The sequence below is a fragment of the Saccoglossus kowalevskii genome, chromosome 2, assembly GCF_978046115.1.
Source record: "Saccoglossus kowalevskii chromosome 2, keSacKowa6.1, whole genome shotgun sequence".
Taxonomy (NCBI): Eukaryota; Metazoa; Hemichordata; class Enteropneusta; family Harrimaniidae; genus Saccoglossus; species Saccoglossus kowalevskii.
The window spans coordinates 12529816-12554269 of record NC_140642.1 but is presented as its reverse complement, the minus strand read 5'-3'; the positions used below and the strand labels follow the sequence as shown (position 1 = coordinate 12554269).

Here is a 24454-nt window from a genome sequence, read left to right as displayed (position 1 = left end):
AGGGGGAGATATGTGTTTATTTTGTCTTTTGAGCTCATAATGTTCCTGCAGTATTTTTAAATCAAATTTGTTTCGCATATTTTACATAACATTTATTTGTTCAAACCTATGTGAACGTCAGTGCAATATATCACATTTCGTCATATGTGCATTTAATTTTCCTATTTTGTTTTGTTTGTAATAACATTTCAGGTTTTGAAAACAGCATTTTTTTCACATTTACATACATAAATAATTTAACCGTTTAGCTTGTATAACAATGGTTCATGGCTCACCTATATGCTTTCTTCATCGCTCAGAAAATTTACCCCAAAACAACTGAACAAGAAGACTGCGTATCATAAGATTTGTATCTTGTTACAGAACTTGCACATTTTAGACAACAAATTTGAGGTAAAATTTACTTTGGGCATCATTAAATTATGGATCACATTCCACAGAAATTCCCACAGCTTTGTGTCTATAAAATGGTAATTGGTCGGCAATTTTCCACCCATCTAAGTAGGTTGGCAGTTACTAATAATAAGAAATTAGTATTAACTAATTAATTAATTAATTAATTAATTAATAATCAACTTGTAATCGTATGTATTATGGCGTAAACGTCAAAGCGTCCGAACAATGCTTCTTCCTGTAATACGACGACAGTAGGCGCCCGGATCGCACTCGCATCCGCGACGTATAAAACGCGTGTAAAGTACATTGTGTATAGTTAATAGTACGTGGAATTATATTTTTAACAAAAGCATGGGTTTCCTCTGTGTGACGATTTAATAATATACCATATAAATGGTTTTTACGGTACATTCGATTAATCCGCCAGTGATCTCTATAAATCCGCACATCAGACGGGGAGGGGTTCGCTGCATAAAATAGCTGCTACAATCACTGACTTCACTCCTACAAGTGTAATTTATTTACAGTTGACGAAGAAAGTTAGTTGCTCATTTTATATGTGAACACGGGTATGTTACGTAATCGAAACACGTTGTTGGTATATATGGTACCATCAACTTATCACAACTGCGAATTTTATTAAACGCAAAAAAATGCACCCTAATAATTTCGGTGTGTCTTCTTCATCCCCACTGGGATGACGTTTACCAAACGTAACAGCTAATAGGATCGACCGTCGAAAATAGGTGTCCCCCTAGAATGGCGGTGTTTCCGTGTTACATGGTTACCGTTGTATTGTTCACGAATTTTGCATGAGTGTAGGCGCGTGTTTAGTACTAGATCGGTCGTTTACTGGACACCTACAAGTACCATCAATCCAGCGAGCGTTTGACAATTCGAGATGTCATGTGAACCGAGGGAAAGAGAAAACAGACAAGTATGAAAGGTAGGTGTCAGCTCGCCTTGTTTTACGAGTGTCACGTTACTAATACAACCAAACAATTACACATACTTTTTGTACTTCCTAATTGACCCAAGAATGCTCAAGTTAAACAAAAACGTTTGACCAGTCTTATGTCAAGTGAAGAAGAAAAAATGATCGGTAGCACACATCGGTGCCTTGATCATACATGCATTTAGCAAACGAAGTGAAAGAGAGCGATACATAAGAATTCCCGTGCCGAGACTCGTCACAGTCCGTCAACGACAGCAGAATATAACATAGCGCACGCAGTCTCCGTCATCAGCTGTGCTGGTCGCCGACGTTTACTGTATATCCCATTTTCTTCCACAGTTCCTTAATCGTGAACAGAGACGTGTTGCTATATTGATTAATTTGTGTTATTTCAGCTTCCGTCGAAACGTTTTACTAGCCTTTAAACCGAACTTCAAAGAGCAGCTGAAGAAGTCTTAAAAAGTCAAAGTAGTCAGTCCCGTAGGCAGTTACCAACATAACAGCAGTAGGAAATACACACACACCTTGACTATTATAGTACTTAACACAAAAAAGTAGATTTATTTCAATTATGCCTGGCATATGTCAGTTTTTTAAAACAAACTTTTCCCATGAATAATGGTTGTGCCTCCTTACTGTCTGTTTAAAGCTACAACAAGGTACACCTGGCTGGATATTAGATACAGTGACCAGGTCTGCTTCTCTTTTCAATCGTTTAATCTGAATAAGCATATAGTTATTAATAAATAACAAAACTCATTTTTTATAGGATTTTGAGATTCAATACAGGGTTCATGAAAAGGACACTGAAATATTTTACCTCCATGTCACAAATAGCTACCGGTCATGACACTGGAGACAAATAATAATAATAATAATAATAAAAATAATTCCTTTATTGAAATCATATGCTGTTCAGGATCTGGATTTTTAAAATACAATAAAGTTTCAGATACATACAAAATGGCAAGACAAAATACAAATGAAGACAAAATGAAAACATAATAAAATAAAAATAAAAATAAAAACAGGGAGAACAAGGAATGGTTAGAAAAACAAAACAGAAAAGGTATCTTAATGAGTTACCGGTATATCAATTATAAAAATTATAAAGCAGCTGGTATTTTTTGTTTATGAGTGTCATTTCTTAAATTGAAGCACTCAAAGATATATTTTGCCAAATGAATTAGTGATTGTTTATCTTTTGTTTTTAGAATGTCTACAGTGTTTTCAATATAAGATTTGTCAATTGTTGTAATGACATTTGTGGTATGTAGGAACTTGTTTCTTAAATCAGCATAGAGAGAACAAGTTGTAAGTCGGGGTGGGGGTGGACCTTGAGTGCCATAGTCACTTACGACCCACATCATGAGGCACAACGTTGGTACCACAGTGAGCTTGCCAACTAGGAAACATGGACACTCACGATGTGTCAGGTCTGTAGGATGTTTCGCCCATCATTTGCCGACCTGGAAGTTTCACCCACACACATGTTTTATATATTATCGATTGAGTCCTTGCATTTATTTATATTAATTATTTATTTTACCTTTAATACATAAAATTAGAAGTGTGGTATATTTATGTTTATTTACTAATAGCCCAAATGTTTCACATGCAATGTACAGTGCATTTTTTTGTTTTTAGTTTAAACTCATTTGTTGCAAGTATGGAATTTTTGTATTTATTTAGTAATAATTAATAATTTATTAGTAAATAAACGTATGAGTTATAAGTAAATAATATAATTAAGCCACACTTGCAATGTGAGTTATTAATACATAAATATGCTGTACTTGTAACATACAAGCTATTAGTAAATATATAAGTGAAATCAATATATATAACTGTTATTTACGATTTATAAATAATTATAAAATCACACCAACTCTTTTTTTTTTTTGGTTTCTCAGGAGTACAATTCTATATCTAATTCCTAACATCTGACGTTAAACTCGTTAAGAATTGTCAAAATATGTCAGATGGTTGGTACCATTCATTTACAGCCTGTTATGTTTCACTGTCATTGTGGACCTGTCGCTCATTTCTATTTTATGATGCCAACACCTTGTTCAAGGCAATGTCATCCATTGTGATGTCTATTCATTAAAAAACTGTCTATCCCAATGTCTTGGTAATCCAAGATGGCCATACATCACAAAGATATGTCCTTCTGGACTTTAGCCTGTGGGTTGATATAGTTCGTGGGTTGTTATACCCTGGAGGTTGTTGTAAAATGGTTTTTTATTGTTCGTTTTACAGAGAGATGTTTAGTTTGCAGTTTGGTCTACAGAGTCATGTTTGTTTGAGAGAGAGGTGTTTGTTTGGTTTGTAGTTAGGTTTACAGAGGAGCAGAGAGGTGTTTGGTTTACAGAGAGGTGTTCGGTTTACAGAGATAATTTATTTTAATATGGAGCAGTGTTTTGCTTACATTGAGTTTGGTTTATAGAGGTGTTTGGTTTATAAAGAGAAGTTCAAGAGGTTTACGAACTGGCATTCATTTTACGAAGAGGTGTTTGGTTGACAGAAAGGTGTTTGGTTTACAGAGTTGTTTTGTTTTAATACAGAGAGGTGTTCAGTTTACAGAGATATGTTTGGTTTACAAAGAGATGTTCTTTTCACAAAGAGGTATTTGGTTGACAGAAAAGTGGTAACAGCTGTTGATTTACAAAATTATCTAAATTTCTGGTTGACATATAAATAAATAGCGAAAATAATTAAATTTGTGTATACTTTGCGTACATTTACTTAAAATGACATCCTGCATACTTAGTTCATTTTTTCTCAAGGTTTTTTGTTGTCAATGCATAATATATTACTGGCATCTGTGTTGTCAACAATACCCCATTCCATGGCCAAGAAAACAACAGTTGTATCCCTTTACCTACTGAGACCCCCCCCCATCAGAGCCACCCTAGGGCGTATAATCATGGAAGTTGCTATGAAAAAGTTCAAAATGTTTGTACTTGAATTGTTAGCCACACTCGTACAAAATCGTGTAATTAAAAAAATCTCATTTGAAGGAATATCTCTGCAGGACGTTGTGATCAATAAAGTGCTGTTTTATGTCGCTATTTCATGTCAAATAACATTTGTGAGTTTTGTTGTATTAGCTCGTATCCGCCTTTCATGATAGAGTTTTCCACTTGATTGCATTCAACATAAATTGGGCTGTTTATTTTCGTTGAGTTTGGTTTGTTTGTTTATAAAATATACCGGTACACAGTCCATGCAGACATAGAACTGCAACTAGAAATAGAATGGTTAGAATTTACTTTCAGAAAATGCAGTTATGTGATTTTTACTTTTTGAGTATGTTGTTTAGCTTTGAATGTATTGGTGCATACTCCCATGGTGCATCTCACTTGGTACTGCCATGGCGCATCTTGTTTGGTACTACCATAGTGCACCTTGTTTGGTACTCCCATGGTGCATCTCACTTGGTACTGCCATGGCGCATCTTGTTTGGTACTTCCATAGTGCACCTTGTTTGGTACCTCCATGGTGCATCTCACTTGGTACTGCCATGGCGCATCTTGTTTGGTACTTCCATAGTGCACCTTGTTTGGTACTCCCATGGTGCATCTCACTTGGTACTGCCATGGCGCATCTTGTTTGGTACTTCCATAGTGCACCTTGTTTGGTACTCCCATGGTGCATCTCACTTGGTACTGCCATGGCGCATCTTGTTTGGTACTTCCATAGTGCACCTTGTTTGGTACTCCCATGGTGCATCTCACTTGGTACTGCCATGGCGCATCTTGTTTGGTACTTCCATAGTGCACCTTGTTTGGTACTCCCATGGTGCATCTCACTTGGTACTGCCATGGCGCATCTTGTTTGGTACTTCCATAGTGCACCTTGTTTGGTACTGCCATGGTGCATCTCACTTGGTACTGCCATGGCGCATCTTGTTTGGTACTTCCATAGTGCACCTTGTTTGGTACTGCCATGGTGCATCTCACTTGGTACTGCCATGGCGCATCTTGTTTGGTACTTCCATAGTGCACCTTGTTTGGTACTGCCATGGTGCATCTCACTTGGTACTGCCATGGTGCATCTTGTTTGGTACTACCATAGTGCACCTTGTTTGGTACTCCCATAGTGCATCTCACTTGGTACTGCCATGGCGCATCTTGTTTGGTACTTCCATAGTGCACCTTGTTTGGTACTCCCATGGTGCATCTCACTTGGTACTGCCATAGCGCATCTTGTTTGGTACTTCCATAGTGCACCTTGTTTGGTTCTCCCATGGTGCATCTCACTTGGTACTGCCATGGCGCATCTTGTTTGGTACTTCCATAGTGCACCTTGTTTGGTACTCCCATGGTGCATCTCACTTGGTACTGCCATGGCGCATCTTGTTTGGTACTTCCATAGTGCACCTTGTTTGGTACTCCCATGGTGCATCTCACTTTGTACTGCCATGGCGCATCTTGTTTGGTACTTCCATAGTACACCTTGTTTGGTACTCCCATGGTGCATCTCATTTGGTACTGCCATGGCGCATCTTGTTTGGTACTTCCATAGTGCACCTTGTTTGGTACTCCCATGGTGCACCTTGTTTGGTACTCCCATGGTGCATCTCACTTGGTACTGCCATAGTGCATCTTGTTTGGTACTTCCATAGTGCATCTTGTTTGGTACTTCCATAGTGCACCTTGTTTGGTACTGCCATGGTGCATCTCACTTGGTACTGCCATGGCGCATCTTGTTTGGTACTTCCATAGTGCACCTTGTTTGGTACTCCCATGGTGCATCTCACTTGGTACTGCCATGGCGCATCTTGTTTGGTACTTCCATAGTGCACCTTGTTTGGTACTCCCATGGTGCATCTCACTTGGTACTGCCATGGTGCATCTTGTTTGGTACTACCATAGTGCACCTTGTTTGGTACTCCCATAGTGCATCTCACTTGGTACTGCCATGGCGCATCTTGTTTGGTACTTCCATAGTGCACCTTGTTTGGTACTCCCATGGTGCATCTCACTTGGTACTGCCATAGCGCATCTTGTTTGGTACTTCCATAGTGCACCTTGTTTGGTTCTCCCATGGTGCATCTCACTTGGTACTGCCATGGCGCATCTTGTTTGGTACTTCCATAGTGCACCTTGTTTGGTACTCCCATGGTGCATCTCACTTGGTACTGCCATGGCGCATCTTGTTTGGTACTTCCATAGTGCACCTTGTTTGGTACTCCCATGGTGCATCTCACTTTGTACTGCCATGGCGCATCTTGTTTGGTACTTCCATAGTACACCTTGTTTGGTACTCCCATGGTGCATCTCATTTGGTACTGCCATGGCGCATCTTGTTTGGTACTTCAATAGTGCACCTTGTTTGGTACTCCCATGGTGCACCTTGTTTGGTACTCCCATGGTGCATCTCACTTGGTACTGCCATAGTGCATCTTGTTTGGTACTTCCATAGTGCATCTTGTTTGGTACTTCCATAGTGCACCTTGTTTGGTACTCCCATGGTGCATCTCACTTGGTACTGCCATGGCGCATCTTGTTTGGTACTTCCATAGTGCACCTTGTTTGGTACTCCCATGGTGCATCTCACTTGGTACTGCCATGGCGCATCTTGTTTGGTACTTCCATAGTGCACCTTGTTTGGTACTCCCATGGTGCATCTCACTTGGTACTGCCATGGCGCATCTTGTTTGGTACTTCCATAGTGCACCTTGTTTGGTACTCCCATGGTGCATCTCATTTGGTACTGCCATGGTGCATCTTGTTTGGTACTTCCATAGTGCACCTTGTTTGGTACTCCCATGGTGCACCTTGTTTGGTACTCCCATGGTGCATCTCATTTGGTACTGCCATGGCGCATCTTGTTTGGTACTTCCATAGTGCACCTTGTTTGGTACTCCCATGGTGCATCTCACTTGGTACTGCTATGGCGCATCTTGTTTGGTACTTCCATAGTACACCTTGTTTGGTACTCCCATGGTGCATCTCATTTGGTACTGCCATGGCACATCTTGTTTGGTACTTCCATAGTGCACCTTGTTTGGTACTCCCATGGTGCACCTTGTTTGGTACTCCCATGGTGCATCTCACTTGGTACTGCCATAGTGCATCTTGTTTGGTACTTCCATAGTGCATCTTGTTTGGTACTTCCATAGTGCACCTTGTTTGGTACTGCCATGGTGCATCTCACTTGGTACTGCCATGGCGCATCTTGTTTGGTACTTCCATAGTGCACCTTGTTTGGTACTCCCATGGTGCATCTCACTTGGTACTGCCATGGCGCATCTTGTTTGGTACTTCCATAGTGCACCTTGTTTGGTACTCCCATGGTGCATCTCACTTGGTACTGCCATGGCGCATCTTGTTTGGTACTTCCATAGTGCACCTTGTTTGGTACTGCCATGGTGCATCTCATTTGGTACTGCCATGGTGCATCTTGTTTGGTACTTCCATAGTGCACCTTGTTTGGTACTCCCATGGTGCACCTTGTTTGGTACTCCCATGGTGCATCTCATTTGGTACTGCCATGGTGCATCTTGTTTGGTACTTCCATAGTGCACCTTGTTTGGTACTCCCATGGTGCATCTCACTTGGTACTGCCATGGCGCATCTTGTTTGGTACTTCCATAGTGCACCTTGTTTGGTACTCCCATGGTGCATCTCATTTGGTACTGCCATGGCGCATCTTGTTTGGTACTTCCATAGTGCACCTTGTTTGGTACTCCCATAGTGCATCTCACTTGGTACTGCCATGGCGCATCTTGTTTGGTACTTCCATAGTGCACCTTGTTTGGTACTCCCATGGTGCATCTCACTTGGTACTGCCATGGCGCATCTTGTTTGGTACTTCCATAGTGCACCTTGTTTGGTACTGCCATGGTGCATCTCACTTGGTACTGCCATGGCGCATCTTGTTTGGTACTTCCATAGTGCACCTTGTTTGGTACTGCCATGGTGCATCTCACTTGGTACTGCCATGGCGCATCTTGTTTGGTACTTCCATAGTGCACCTTGTTTGGTACTCCCATGGTGCATCTCACTTGGTACTGCCATGGCGCATCTTGTTTGGTACTTCCATAGTGCACCTTGTTTGGTACTCCCATGGTGCATCTCACTTGGTACTGCCATGGCGCATCTTGTTTGGTACTTCCATAGTGCACCTTGTTTGGTACTCCCATGGTGCATCTCATTTGGTACTGCCATGGCGCATCTGGTTTGGTACTTCCATAGTGCACCTTGTTTGGTACTCCCATGGTGCATCTCATTTGGTACTCCCATGGTGCATCTCAATTGGTACTCCCATAGTGCACATTGTTTAGCACTCCCATAGTGCATCTCACTTGGTACTCCCATGGTGCATCTCACTTGGTACTCCCATGGTGCATCTCACTTGACACTTCCATGGTGCATCTCACTTGGTACTCCCATGGTGCATCTCACTTGGTACTCCCATGGTACATCTCACTTGACACTTCCATGGTGCATCTCACTTGGTACTCCCATGGTGCATCTCACTTGGTACTTCCATGGTGCATCTCACTTGGTACTCCCATGGTGCATCTCACTTGGTACTCCCATGGTGCATCTCAATTGGTACTCCCATAGTGCATCTCACTTGGTACTCCCATGGTGCATCTCACTTGGTACTCCCATACATGTAGTGCATCTCACTTGGTACTCCCATAGTGCATCTCACTTGGTACTCCCATGGTGCATCTCACTTGATACTCCCATGGTGCATCTCACTTGATACTTCCATGGTACATCTCACTTGACACTTCCATGGTGCATCTCACTTGGTACTCCCATGGTGCATCTCACTTGGCACTCCCATGGTGCACCTCACTTGGTACTTCCATGGTGCATCTCACTTGGTACTCCCATGGTGCATCTCACTTGGTACTCCCATGGTGCATCTCACTTGGTACTCCCATAGTGCATCTCACTTGGTACTCCCATGGTGCATCTCACTAGGTACTCCCATAGTGCATCTCACTTGGTACTCCCATGGTGCATCTCACTTGGTACTCCCATGGTGCATCTCACTTGGTACTCCCATGGTGCATCTCACTTGGTACTCCCATGGTGCATCTCACTTGGTACTTCCATGGTGCATCTCACTTGGTACTCCCATGGTGCATCTCACTTGGTACTTCCATGGTGCATCTCACTTGGTACTCCCATGGTGCATCTCACTTGGTACTCCCATGGTGCATCTCACTTGGTACTCCCATAGTGCATCTCACTTGGTACTCCCATGGTGCATCTCACTAGGTACTCCCATAGTACATCTCACTTGGTACTCCCATGGTGCATCTCACTTGGTACTCCCATGGTGCATCTCACTTGGTACTCCCATGGTGCATCTCACTTGGTACTCCCATGGTACATTTTACTTGGTACTCCCATGGTACATCTCACTTGACACTCCCATGGTGCATCTCACTTGGTACTCCCATGGTGCATCTCACTTGGTACTCCCATGGTGCATCTCACTTGGTACTCCCATAGTGCATCTCACTTGGTACTCCCATAGTGCATCTCACTTGGTACTCCCATAGTGCATCTCACTTGGTACTCCCATGGTGCATCTCACTTGGTACTCCCATGGTGCATCTCACTTGGTACTCCCATGGTGCATCTCACTTGGTACTCCCATGGTGCATCTCACTTGGTACTCCCATGGTGCATCTAACTTGGTACTCCCATGGTGCATCTAACTTGGTACTCCCATGGTGCATCTAACTTGGTACTCCCATGGTGCATCTCACTTGGTACTCCCATGGTGCATCTCACTTGGTACTCTCATGGTACATTTTACTTGGTGCTCCCATGGTGCATCTCACTTGGTGCTCCCATGGTGCATCTCACTTGGTGCTCCCATGGTGCATCTCACTTGGTACTCCCATGGTGCATCTCACTTGGTACTCCCATGGTGCATCTCACTTGGTACTCCCATGGTGCATCTCACTTGGTACTCCCATGGTGCATCGCACTTGGTACTCCCATGGTGCATCTCACTTGGTACTCCCATGGTGCATCTCACTTGGTACTCCCATGGTGCATCTCACTTGGTACTCCCATGGTGCATCTCACTTGGTACTCCCATGGTGCATCTCACTTGGTACTCCCATGGTGCATCTCACTTGGTACTCCCATGGTGCATCTCACTTGGTACTCCCATGGTGCATCTCACTTGACACTTCCATGGTACATCTCACTTGGTACTCCCATGGTGCATCTCACTTGGTACTCCCATGGTGCATCTCACTTGGTACTCCCATGGTACATCTCACTTGACACTTCCATGGTGCATCTCACTTGTAGGGTCTATGGTTTAATTTCCATTCACGTAGTTCAAGTTTTAGTTGTGTTTTCCAGGACATGCAAACAAGGCTCTCATCAAGCATGAAATAAATAATATTTTGCTATTTTTTGAAAGTTTTCAAAAATTGTTGGTAATATAACTTTTGGAACAAAACAGACAATCAGATGTTGCAGATTTTGATAAAAAATGTACTTTTTGGATAGAAAGCAGCAGTTTTTGAAAGGGGACTATTTTATGACAGGTGACTGAGCTATACCAAGATGGTGAATAGGTCAGATATTGTGTGGCATTTCTGGAAATACATACGTTACCTTTCTTCCTTCTTCCCATTTCTCAGTCTTCTTGACAAATCGACAAGAACAATAGTCGTTAGTTTGATTTACAGTGTGTATTTTTCAACCGGTCGTAATCAAACATGGTGGTGTTGCTAGGCATAAAACGGCTTAGAATGTACATGTAATGTAATCAACATTAAAAAAAACTGTTCATGTTTAAATAGCCTCTGTAAACTGTTATATTTTTTTTATTTTTGCAACATGTCAAATGAACAAATGTATTCGTTTAAATAAAATAAATGAACGCTTAATATAAAACCATACTGATTAGTACCTTGAATGAACTTTTTAAGCGACATACCAATGCATTATGGGTATCTTAGGAGAGTTCAATAGCATTTCGTTTTCTGGTAGAGCTAAGTTTTGCAATGTGTGCAGAGTACTCGAAATAATAGAAACTGTCAGTTCAATCTACGTTTACTTCCACCTGGTCCAATGTTTTGTCAGTTTCTAGTGTTGCGTACCGAACCTAATAAAAAACACTAATTCCAGTTGTTGTCGTTGTCATTGTTCTCATTAGCGAGAGCAAAAAAAAGCTTTACTTTGATTACTGAATGCTAAAGTTAAATAAAGAGAAAAAAAATACAACTCGGTAGTTATTGTTTGTTATGCTTGGCTTTCCTTGCACGCTGTGCATATAGCACGGCCTCCTTTTCGCGTTTTATTTTTTTAAATCCTGCCGAGAGAATCGTTTGACTTCAGATACAGACTTGGACTATTTCCTGTCAGCAGATTTTTTACGATGGATCGCAATGCGTTGACAACTACACTGTCCAACTATGCAAGTAGGTAGCCTCGGCATTTAATGCCGTAAACTCTAAGGTTAAATAAATCATTAGTCTTATCTTGATCGAAAAGTACTGAATCCATCGGTTGTACTCGTCTAGTAGTTTTAGTTACTACATTGATGCAGTGTGTTGCAATTGCTGTTCCGGATGTCGGTTCTGTAGTACGTACGATGTCTGTTTCATGAAGCTTCTAAACCATGGTGTTGGTTCGCTATGCCTGGAAGGGTTCCAGACTTTATAAATTTGTCTTTGATTTGTCCCATCTGGTCTCAAACTTTGTCGACTATCCAACATATCTGACCTGGAAACGTAAGCATGTTTTGATTATCTGTATACTCTTTCATATACTCCCTGTGTAGTCAAGCCGGTTTATTAATTTTATCATATCAGTGATTATACCAATGCATATTTTTATCAGCTGATCTATATTTGATATCACTGCTTATATACATTTACTTTATAATTTCCAAAAAATCATGATTTATTAATTATTACTTATATCAAAAAACTCTAGTCACTGATCACAGTAAATCACATTAATATCACAGACAGTGACCTTAAATTTACAGTCGTCAGATTTCCGAAGACTTGAACCGAGGTTATTTTTAGAACATATTATTTGAACTTCATTGTGTCAATAAGCTGTATAGTCGGTAACTATGGTTGGATGATTGTTGCTATGTGTAAGACTCTAAAACTGTCCGCCATCTTTGAAATCCCTCTCATTAAGACAGGTGTGGATTTTCCAGGTCTTTAACACTGTAAAATTTTCCATTTCATATGCATCCGGCTGGACTGCATGCTGCATTAATATTTTACAAATGGGAATGTTCGCTGAACCGGCATTGTCATAAATTTTATTTATTCACAACGTATTCCATTTTCAGATATTCACATGCGAAATAAAATGAATATGTATCATATCCGCTGTAGTTTGAAAATTTACTCAGATATGTACATGTATTTTATTTTAATAGACTTAAAATCATACTTTATGCAGAACCGTAGCGTTTTTTTTTTTTTTTTTTTTTTAATTTTGCTTTCAAAGCTGTATTATACACTACATATTTTATTTTAGCCGCTGTGTATTTCTGTTTCCGTATTGATTCCTACTTCGCAGTGTTCATTTCTATTGACGATGTTCATCATACTGTGATACAGTAATATTGTGAGCATAAGGACATTAACATAAATAGCATGATTACAAATGTCCACATACTTGGACAATTGTAATGTTTTCATACTGATTCATCTATCAACAATAGAGGCACTGTTCTCACAGAGAGATTTCCTGTAGTGGTACCAAGGCTACTTATATGCATATAATGGCCGTCACTGTCACATAATGCTAATACATCACTAATACGGCTTACTTTTATTTGTCAGGTAAATTATGATTTGATTGAAACATAAAAAATGTATTTTTTTGTAATCTCATCAAGAAAGCAAAGAATAGTTTTTACATTTTTTAAATAATTCCTTGAATATTTATTTTACTAGAAATTCAAATATTGAGTGAGTAGTAAATAATAAAATCTATGAATTACGCCATAATATTGAGATATTGTAATGTGGAACAAATTGTAGCTAAGATCACCATGGTATCTGTAGAGTGGTATGATCACTGTTGCCATGGTTATTGGAATAATGACAGTTGCCATGATGTCAGTGTTGTGATAATGATTATGTGTCGGTATAGTAGTGGTAGTATAGTACCCATGGAATGAATATTGTCATGGTAATAATGGCGGTGAGGCAGTTACTATTTCAGCGATATCTAATCATGATAGTCTCTATGGAAACAACATTGTGTCCATTGCCATGCTTGCCTGTCTTGTGTAGTATCTGCGGCATTATGATACCTATTAAGTTGAATTAAATTTTGGTACAATAAAGTCGTCTTGGGGTACTGCGGTAGTAACTGTTGCCATAGTAACAAGATTGTGTTAATCGCCATGGTAATATCTGTTGCAGTTGTGCCTTAGTGTTTGAGTAATTAGGTGAACTAATCACTCAGATTACATATTATGTCTGTAAACATTTTTATTATTTGCAAATAATTAATGAGAATCATGTATTTTGTTTTTGGTTTTGCATTTTTCATCGGTTTGTGTAAACTGGAAGTTTGAATGGCAAAACTGCACTGTACTTTGCTTGGTTTAGTCAATTGAAGAATATACCATATAATTATTTTGAACCATAGCAACCATGACCATAACAACCATATTGAACCATAGCAACCATATTGATCCATAGCAACCATATTGATCCATAGCAACCATATTGATCTATAGCAACTATGACCATAACAACCATATTGAACCATAGCAACCATATTGATCCATAGCAACCATGACCATAACAAACATATTGAACCATAGCAACCATATAGATCCAAAGCAATCATAACCATAACAACCATATTAACCATAGGCAGCGATTACATGATGCATACCATAGTTTTGTTTTGCGGAACATGCATGGCGTTTGGAACGTTTGCTTCAAACTGCCATTCACAGATTATGTTACTTGACATAATACTATAAAGTGAGATTATATATATACAAGATGTACACAGTGTCTGTATTCATGTTGCATGTGATTGTGTTCAAAACGAGAACTAAAATAAAATTGAAAGATTTTGAATACTGTAAAATGACTAATATTCACTGGGTTTAAATTTCACTGATTTATCATTTCAGGCATATTCAGTGGGTTTTAAATTCAAAGTTTTATTATTTAGATAATGTGTTCTATATTAAATTTTACATATTCACCTGGTTTTAATTTAGCGCATTTTCCAGTCAGCGAAATAAGCTAAATTAAATCCCAGTGAATAATTAACCCTTTTACAGTACATGGTCTTTGAACAAACCAAATGCAAGTCTTTTCAGTAGAATGTACAATACAACAGCAGTAAAACTAATCTATTATGCAGGCTAGTGTACCGCTTAATATACCACAACAATATTTTTGTCATCAATATTTTATTGAATTTCTTTTCTTTTCTTTTTGTTCCAGCTATTGAAGTGACGGAGGATAACTTCGAAGCTTTATTGGCGTATGATGATTTGTTTTTAGATTATTTTAATGTCTTTCTCAGGCTGCCAGTAAGTATATGCCATTAAAATTTTATATTAATGTATATGAATTATTTATTTGAGATGATTTCTACCTTGGATATAATACTTGATACTTCATTGTGAAAAATGTCGGCCATCTTGGAAATATCACATCATCATTCCTTATTAGTCATTTCTATTTCCTAATAAGGTACATGTATAATACTACAAGGTTTATACGATGATACCACAAAGTATGTACAAAAAGAGTACAGCAGTACAGAGTAGTGGAGGTTGTTGCAATCACGTATAGTCTGAGTCTGCAATATCCTCGTAATAGTCCTTAGTATTATTATACGTCATCTTCCTGATCCAACCACTCATTATTTGAAGCCAAGAACTTAGCAAGATGATGAAAATTAGAAAGACTTTATTGCTGTTAGTTTATTTTCTGCCATCTTGCATTAACCTCATAATCATTCCATATTTTTAAATTTGCATTTTCCTAATACCCTGTGCAATACCGCACAATTACCACATGCTGTAACTTTTGGCGATAGTGACAAATATAATGATAATCATAATATTCATTTTAAATATAATTTCATCATTTAATTTTACACGTCAGTGACATAACTATGATACTGCTGTTGTTGTACAGTTATAACTAAACAAATATATGTATTAATGGAAGCCACTCTGGATTCAATAAAATGTTTACAATGGCCTACAGTGCTATATGGATCAACAAGCTCACCCTCTAATTATTAAAGCTCATCGATTTCTTTGCCAAAAAGAAATTGAAATTGTCTCATTAATTTTCTTGTTTTGACCTCTGCAGCTTACGATGATACAAGGCACTATCTATATATAAAACCGTAAATAAAGAAATCATTCAAAATGTCAATGAGGCCATATTTACTAAATCTTTGTTTGGCAAATCCTGCAAAGATTTAAAAGGCCCAGGTCTTGCGTGCCTAACTGATTGACATTCCCCATTGTCCACGTTCTCTCTCAATTTGGTTTTTCATTGAAATCTGAAAGCTTCTTTCTTTCACGATTAAATTAAATGGTCCTTTGAAAATTACTGGCGAGGTGTTGGTAAAATATATTCAGTATGGTTTTTAATACAGACAGAATACTTTTTCTGCAATTTCAGATTGTATCAGTATTTTTTTCTAGTGTGTTTCATCATGGAGGTATAAATCTGTTTATACCTCCATGATTTCATGAACTATCAAATGCAATTTAAATATACAATGCGAAAATAGGGTTTGCTGAAGTTTTGTTTAATCTACATGTATTTTTCTGGTACAGAGTATCATTCATCTCCAACTGTTTCAAATAATTTACACATATATTATATATTTTCTTACAAATATTTTGTACCAATTTTGTTTTCACCATTTATCTTGATTCATTGCCATAGAGAACCTACATGCGAGACTGAAAAAGTAAACTATGTTGTCGTATTACATAAAATTTGTTGATTATGGCCTGCATTGTAATTGTAATTAGATTCTGCATTACTAAGAGTAACTTACATAACACTATAGAAACACTGACCGCCGTCGAGTAATTTAAATTTCTTTCTCCCTTTTATCTATCATTTCAATAAACTAAGTTTCCATTCCAACTGATCTAAAGCAAGTTTTCATTATTTCCAATTACGTATTTTCAAAAGGTATTACGCTTAAAAATGTGTTTTTTTCATCACAAAAGCCAATTCAATTATGGTTATTTTGAGGGTTCTTTGTAGAAGTGAAACTCTATATGCTGAACAATTACCCGACTGAAATTAAAAGATTTAAGCCATATTTATGTGAATTCTATTCTGCTCCCGGGGACAATTGGAAGTCAGATTACCCTCCCGAAACTAAAAAGTCACAGTTTTCAAACCACTTGTTGGATTGTCTGTCCTTCTGTTCACTTTACATTCCAATTATTTATTGATGAAAGAAGTTCAGTTATACTTCGCGGTTCCTGATCGGCACTTTGTATAGTTGCATTCTCAATAGCCTATTTATTATGCGCAACCAACCTTAAAATGGAAAGTTCAAATCCACCTCTAGCAATGGACATAAAACTTGTACTGATCAGGCATGTACTGCCTACAATTTTTTTGTATACTCGCCTAATCTTTTGTTGATAAGCTACCATGGCAACCATGCTCTTGTGTCGTGACCTTTGGTTTTGCTTTTAAATGCTGCCCGATGGACATTTCAGCAACCAAGAATTAATTGACTAGGAATTTATCTTTCCTCGATATTAATAGCACCTGGATGTAAAATAATTGGTCCACAGCTGTGTTTCAGAGGTTCACTTGTACAACAAAAACTCAATTCATTCAAACAACATTGGTTTAATTAGAATGTACTGTTTGTAGTTCTTACTGTGCGTCTTTCAGACTTGCTTGTATTTGCGTTCACCTCTCATTGTGACCTTACTTGCAAACCACGAAGTAAATACACACATGCCCTCTGGTGAAGTAGAACTGAATTAATTTACATGTACTGAATAAATACAACAAATAATGTACATAACTTCATTATTGATTGGTGTGGCATAGTTAATATATAAAAATGTATTATTTGTTTTTTTTTACTGTATTTTTATACACACATTAAATTTTATTTTGAATATGTTACTACTGTAGAAGGATTAATTATTCACTGGGTTTTAATTTTGCTTATTTCGCTGACTGGAAAATGTGCTAAATTGAAACCCAGTGAATGTGTAAAATTTAGCATAGAACACATTATCTAAATGATAAAACCGTGAATTTAAAACCCACTGAATATGCCTGAAATGGTAAATCAGGGAAATTTAAACCCAGTGAAATCTAGTCATTTTATAGTATATTATAATTGCTCTGTCAGTATACAGCCATCTGTCTAATAGTGCTTTCAGTAGCTTGGTTACCGCTTAGAAGATCTTTGAACCTTGCTACTGGTATAGTTCCCCTACTTAAAAATACACATAATAATGCTTTTTTTTAAATATTTTTTTTTCTAGGGGGACATGTCCTGACATTGAATGTCACTGTTCGTTCTTTCAGATTAATTATTTTATTGTTAGTCCTTGTCATGAAACAAGGGATTTATCAATTCTATCTACTCCAATTTCATGTTTAGCCAGCGTAATAAATTTAACTAGTAGGCGTCTGTTTTGAGGTTAGAGGTCACTGGTCATGTATCCACCATGGTGGTGTATGAGACCATAATACAATCATGTATGTATCATAGTACTGTTAGTTATCACGGTCAATTACAGCCAGTGCATTGGTAGTAAGTATTTGTCTTAGGCAGAAGATCTCTAGATAAAAATGTATGTTCCATTTTCCTCTTCCAAAAAAAAAATGGAACAACAAAACAAAATCGAAAAGGGAAAATTACAGTTTGGAATACTTCAGTTATACATACCATGTAAGTAAAAACACTTTAAGATGTAAACAATTATAGAATGTAACAATATCTACAAAATTACTGATATTACGTTATCTTTTGCAAATATTTCAGGCCTTTCCACAGCCACTTTACTACAATAGATTAACGGGCACGTTTCAAGAAGTTGAAGATTACCCATTCGGCGACACCTCGCTATGCAACACACCAATACCAGCACAATTCGCACCCTCTGAAGAAGAAAGAGAACGGATACTAGAATGGGCTAAAAGGGATAGGCTTCCATTATTTCTAAGGTACACTTTTATTTATTCATTTATTTATTTTTTCTTTCGTTCTTAATTAATTTACTTGTGAATATTTCTAGTACCGTAGTTCAATTTAGTTATAAAACAGAATATACAAATACACGTACAATGTATATATGACATTAAAAACACAGTAGTGACTAATTATAGTTGAATGTTGGTGCATCGATCACGCATCACTAATCAACCTCCCAAATGATGTTAATTGACTTTTTTTAAAAATCTCCGTAGGAATGCATTAACTGATGCGTTTCCTTTGACTTTGGTAACTTATGGGATGTCTGTTGCTTAGCAACTGATGTTAAAGGCCAGTATCTTGTAGTACGTTTGTAATTCTAATAAGGGAGCAGGAGGGGGTGAGGCGCCACTTGTAGTGTTGACCCCCCTTATTCATGTATTTTATTTAGTCATTGTTGTTATACTGATCTTGATGCCAAACTATTCCCCACTTGCCCATAGTTTAAAATTTAATTAATTGTTCTAAATGTTTCATTACTATGCTGTTATTATTTTGAGAAGATGAATAAATTACTGGTAATTGCGATAAATGGGCATGCTAATCATTTTAATTAACAGTTGTGCGTCATCAATTCAGTTCTTCTCTAGATTTTCGGTTAGACAGGTCATGATGATCGTACGTGTGCGGATGTTAATTTTGCTATGAAAATCATTTGCATTTTTGTTTTGGTGTTAACATGCATTTTGTGGATGAAGTATTCTGTAAAATATTTCAACACTATGACTCAAACCAGCCACATTATCATTTTTCAAGAATAATTAAAAGCATGATGTCATATATCATCTTGTCATTTATGTTTTATAAACCACATGTTTTTTATTTCTTTTTAAGAACCCAGTTATTTTTGGAATACAAGCTTTGTAAATTATTAGTGAGGTCACTAGAAGACAGAGGTCCAAGTCGTCAGAGCAGTCGTAGCGTGTATGGTTACAGTCGTCAAACAACGAGCTTCGCAAGTTCCAGTTTAGGAAACAGCCATCCACGTAGTACTTATGATAACGAGTCAGAAGTTTCTGAGCCGTGGGCTTCTGAAATAAATAGAAGTGGAATTCTGGGAAGATACTTAAAGCCTGGAAGCAGAGCTCAAAGTGTGCCATCATATGTACCATTAGGTTAGACCACCTCACTAGGGACCATTATTATCCATATGCCACAATAATCTGTCTCACTGGTGGCCATCTTGAAATTATTTTTTACATAACGTAGTATTCTGCCTCACTGATAGTAATCACCTTAGTAATCTGTCTCACTGGTGGCCATCTTGGAATTATTACTCATATATCATAATAGTCTGTCTCACTGGTGGCCATTTTGGAATTAATACTCATATACCATAATAGTCTGTCTCACTGGTGGCCATTTTGGAATTATTACTCATATATCATAATAGTCTGTCTCACTGGTGGCCATTTTGGAATTAATACTCATATACCATAATAGTCTGTCTCACTGGTGGCCATTTTGGAATTATTACTCATATATCATAATAGTCTGTCTCACTTGTGGCCATCTTGGAATTAATACTCATATACCATAATAGTCTGTCTCACTTGTGGCCATCTTGGAATTAATACTCATATATCATAATAGTCTGTCTCACTTGTGGCCATCTTGGAATTAGTATTTACATACCATAGTAATGTGTCTCACTTGTTGCCATCTTGGAATTATTACTCATATACCATAATAGTCTGTCTCACTTGTGGCCATCTTAGAATTATTATTTACATACCATAGTAATGTGTCTCACTTGTTGCCATCTTGGAATTATTACTCATATACCATAATAGTCTGTCTCAATGGTGGCCATCTTAGAATTATTATTTACATACCATAGTAATGTGTCTCACTTGTGGCCATCTTGGAATTATTATTTCATATGCTATTAGTCTACCTCAATTGGGAATAATTATTCAACAAGTTTGAGAAATTTAATCTTTTCATCACAAATTCCCAAAATAGTTCTGTTTATAGTCTGCACTTGCCTTCAGAAGATTAGGACAAAAATAGCCAAACCTTTTTAGTAAAAACTGAGAAATTTAGTCAAATTTTGACTGTTGGTGATGAAAAGGTTAAACAGTGTGCAGATTCAATTGATGTATTTGTATCTGATTCTTAGTGCAGTGTTATATTCATGTCTATAAAAAGTTGATACACTCGCGTTAAAATAATTAGTCCCCGTTCGGACGCAGTCCGAAAACGGGGACTTATGTTTTGCCCTGTGTGCGTCCGTCCGTCCGTGCGTCCGTGCGTCCGTGATCACCTGTATCTCGAACATGCATGGACCGATTAAGTTCAAACTTCACTCATACATCACACATTATATGGGACATATGCACATGCATTTTTTCATGATCTGATTAACGATAGCCAAATAGCGGCCATTTTAAGGCCGAAAATGCATCAAAATCGCACATTTTCACCATTCCGGACCCGGATCTCAGTTATGCATGGACGGATTTCATTCAAATTTGGTACATACATTAAACATAATAGGACCTTGATGCACGTCATTTTTTTTTTCGGATCAAGTTCGAAATAGCCGACTGGCGGCCATTTTGTTTTAAAGAATTCAGTTCTGGATCCGTATCCGAGACATGTCTGGATTGATCAAGTTCAAACTTCAGACACACAAGGTACATCATGTCACAAATATGTATGTGCATTTGTTTCATGATCTCATTAACGATAGCCAAATGGGGGCCGCTTTAAGGCCGAAAATGCATTGAAATCGCACATTTTCACCATTCCGGACCCGTATCTCAGTTATGCATGGATGGATTTTGTTCAAATTTGGTACATACATTAAACATAATAGGACCTTGATGCACGTCTTTTTTTTTTTCGGATCAAGTTCGAAATGGCCGACTGGCGGCCATTTTGTTAAAGAATTCAGTTCTGGATCCGTATCCAAGACATGTCTGGATTGATCAAGTTCAAACTTCACACACACATGGTACATCATGTCACAAATAGATATGTGCATTTGTTTCATGATCTGCTTAACAATAGCGGAATGATGGCCATTTTAAGGTTGAAAATGCATCAAAATCACGTATTTTCACAATTCCAGAACCGGATCTCAGTCATGCATGGATGGATTTTGTTCAGATTTAGCACAATGTGTTGTACATATGCAGGTGCATTTCGGTCATGATCTGCTTTGAATGTATATGTCACTCAAATATGAACGGAACGGGGACGTGTCATTGACAATGACTTGTTATTTTATAATATAATTTATTTTTTTCTAGGCTTGTACACTTCCAATGTATCAGCCAATCTGTCTTCCAACCAGAATTCATCAGGACATTTTAGCAGTAAATCTCGGCGTGCCAAATCAGGATCTGCGATTCGCAGTGGTAAGCATGAGGTAGACAATGATGTCAATTCGTACCAACCAGTCAGTGATTCAGGTGTGGCTACAACGGCACCCGATCATGTTACCCGGGAAGGAACACAGTTCACCATGGAAACCCATTCAGGTTAATAATATAACTTGTTACAATGTGATTATCAAATGAAAAAAAATAACATTAAAATTCTTTTAGGCACTAAAATATTGATGCAACATTACACAAGAAACCAATTTTGCGAAAGGCACATTTTTGTGAATTCTTTTTAATTTATTATTTCACATACGCAGATGGGAGTGGTGGAAAGAAAAGTGCTTTGAGAACGCCAAACTCCAGGTATTCTCAGAAGAAACACACTACAATCAGGATACCTCACATCGACGATCAGATTTGTAACTCAAACGAAAAAAATGAAGAGAATGCGGGACATGAAAGGAAATCCGTAGGGTGAGTCATAAGTTTGTAATTACAAAAAAACAACTCCTTGTTTAAATAATTGTTATGACCACATAATAGATAAACCTTGCTGCTGGTGAATCATCTTAAATTTGTAAATACATGTTTATAAGAATGTATTTATCAATCTTCAGCATCTGAGCTCAATATCAGACTCCTTATCTATTTGAAAAATATGACATCGGTTTCCAAACAATATATTTGAATAGGTATTACTGTAAAATCTGTATACGAAACCACACCTTCTATTAAAATGGAATAATGCAACAGAGGGGATGCGGTTTCTATTAGAGCATCTACACATATGAGAAATGGTGAATTTTTGATTCTCAATTGTTCAAAAATAATGGGTGCGACTCCTATTAGGGATGCGGCTTCTAATACAGATTTTACGGTACTGAAAATCAATTTGTAATTCAGTATATAGATCAATTGATCATTCAACTTGTATTGATTGATTGATCACTACCCAATAATCTCCCAAACCAGTGTTTTGAACGTTAGATCTGCACCACTCTCAATACACCTTACAGTTTCACTGCTTCTTTTTTTTTCACCACGTCTTCTTACCTGCACTGTTTGCTATAATTTGATATAGGATTATTTTACCAAAAATTTTTGCAAGGTAAGGTTTTTTTTCACATCAATTTTGAAATTGCACCAAGCACTAGATAACATGCACGTCACTTAGTTTCAGTTTCCCACATGTATGTATTAAATCTGTGTTCATTTCATTCAGTGATTTCATATCATATGATCAACTGTAATCATGACACTCATTGGATCATATCTTTATTATAGTCATAAATTATGTACTCAGTAAATGTTGTTTACTTCATTACTTTTGCATATTTCACATATTTGCATAAAAAATGAATCGAAGGCGGATGAAGTAAGGATGAATAACATAAAGCATGGTGACATAGAATGAAGATCATGCACACAGAAATTACATGAGACTTGTCAATACTATGTTAGTCTAGCATGTGCTTCTGAAAGGTTAATACATTAAACAATTTTCAAAAAAAGCAGGACTGAAATAAAATATGATCTCTCCATAAAAATATACATCAGTAAATATAAATACTCTTAAAATTTGTCAACAAAACCTGTATCACATTTTAGTAACTTCAGCAATATCTGCTTAATTTTATCATCAATATGGATTGTTAGAGATACAAAATGTACTTTTTGCAAGCGTGTTCTAAATTGTACATTACAGGAACAATAATCTTGCCACTTTACCCGATAATGAAGATTATGTATTCGGTGATACTGAAAAGGCACCCAGTTTCGTAGAGTTCGATGATGATCCTGAAGAATACATAAGTGATGTCCAGACAGAAGCAGATCTCAGAGAAATGGAAAGTAGGCACAAACGAACGTTTCAGCAGTTGAAGGAAGATATGTTAGGATCGGTATGTGAAAATAAATAAAAGTGGTTTTATGATGTTCATTCATTTTTTTTCTCATTTGTTGTAGTTTTATGTCTGCCAAGCCACAGATATGTTGAGGGGTTAGATGTAATATTGTGTTGTATGTTCGTCTCTGATTTTCAGATTGCTGGAATGGAAGCATTTAATGAATTCTTATGCAACACAGTTGGTATGGACATGTTGAACTTTTGGTTAGATTGTGAGAAATATCGCGACAATGTGAAAGCCATTGGTGATGCAGAATCAACAATGAAACGAAATAGATTATTTAGGTGAATATAAAATACACTACTAATATCTGTAACATATTAATTAAGAACAAAAATTAGACCCGAAAGAATTTTTGGTTTTTTTTTTTTTGGTAACCATGGTTACAATAAAATTTTGATATGTCAAATATAGTAAAAGTTTAATACTAAGATATCTTGATCTGATCACAAAAAGGCCTGAAAGCTAAGTTACTTTGTTACATTGACAATATATAAAATAAATGTTCTCAAATATCGCAGGAATTATTTAAAGTATCGCTAAATACCATACTCAAAGGTCACCGTGTGGTCTGTGAATTAGATACAGTCTCTTGTGAAGGCCAAAGTCAACAAAACATGCAAATCATTTTTCTGTTTAAAAAAGAAA

At 37.5% G+C, this 24454-nt stretch overlaps 1 protein-coding gene across 4 annotated transcripts in view; it reads left to right on the top strand.

Annotated features, from left to right (window-relative positions):
* Positions 1-1132: 1132 nt before the first annotated feature.
* Positions 1133-24454, top strand: part of LOC100368672 (uncharacterized) — a 45019-nt gene continuing 21697 nt past the window's right edge. For all 4 annotated transcript variants that reach the window (XM_085491487.1, XM_085491495.1, XM_085491492.1 and 1 more), the window contains exons 1-8: positions 1133-1342; positions 14799-14887; positions 18358-18539; positions 19402-19682; positions 21825-22055; positions 22217-22373; positions 23605-23800; positions 23942-24090. In XM_085491487.1, coding sequence (XP_085347613.1) covers positions 1336-1342; positions 14799-14887; positions 18358-18539; positions 19402-19682; positions 21825-22055; positions 22217-22373; positions 23605-23800; positions 23942-24090 — 1292 coding nt within the window. In that variant the 5' untranslated portion in view covers positions 1133-1335. The remainder of the gene's footprint in view (positions 1343-14798; positions 14888-18357; positions 18540-19401; positions 19683-21824; positions 22056-22216; positions 22374-23604; positions 23801-23941; positions 24091-24454) is intronic.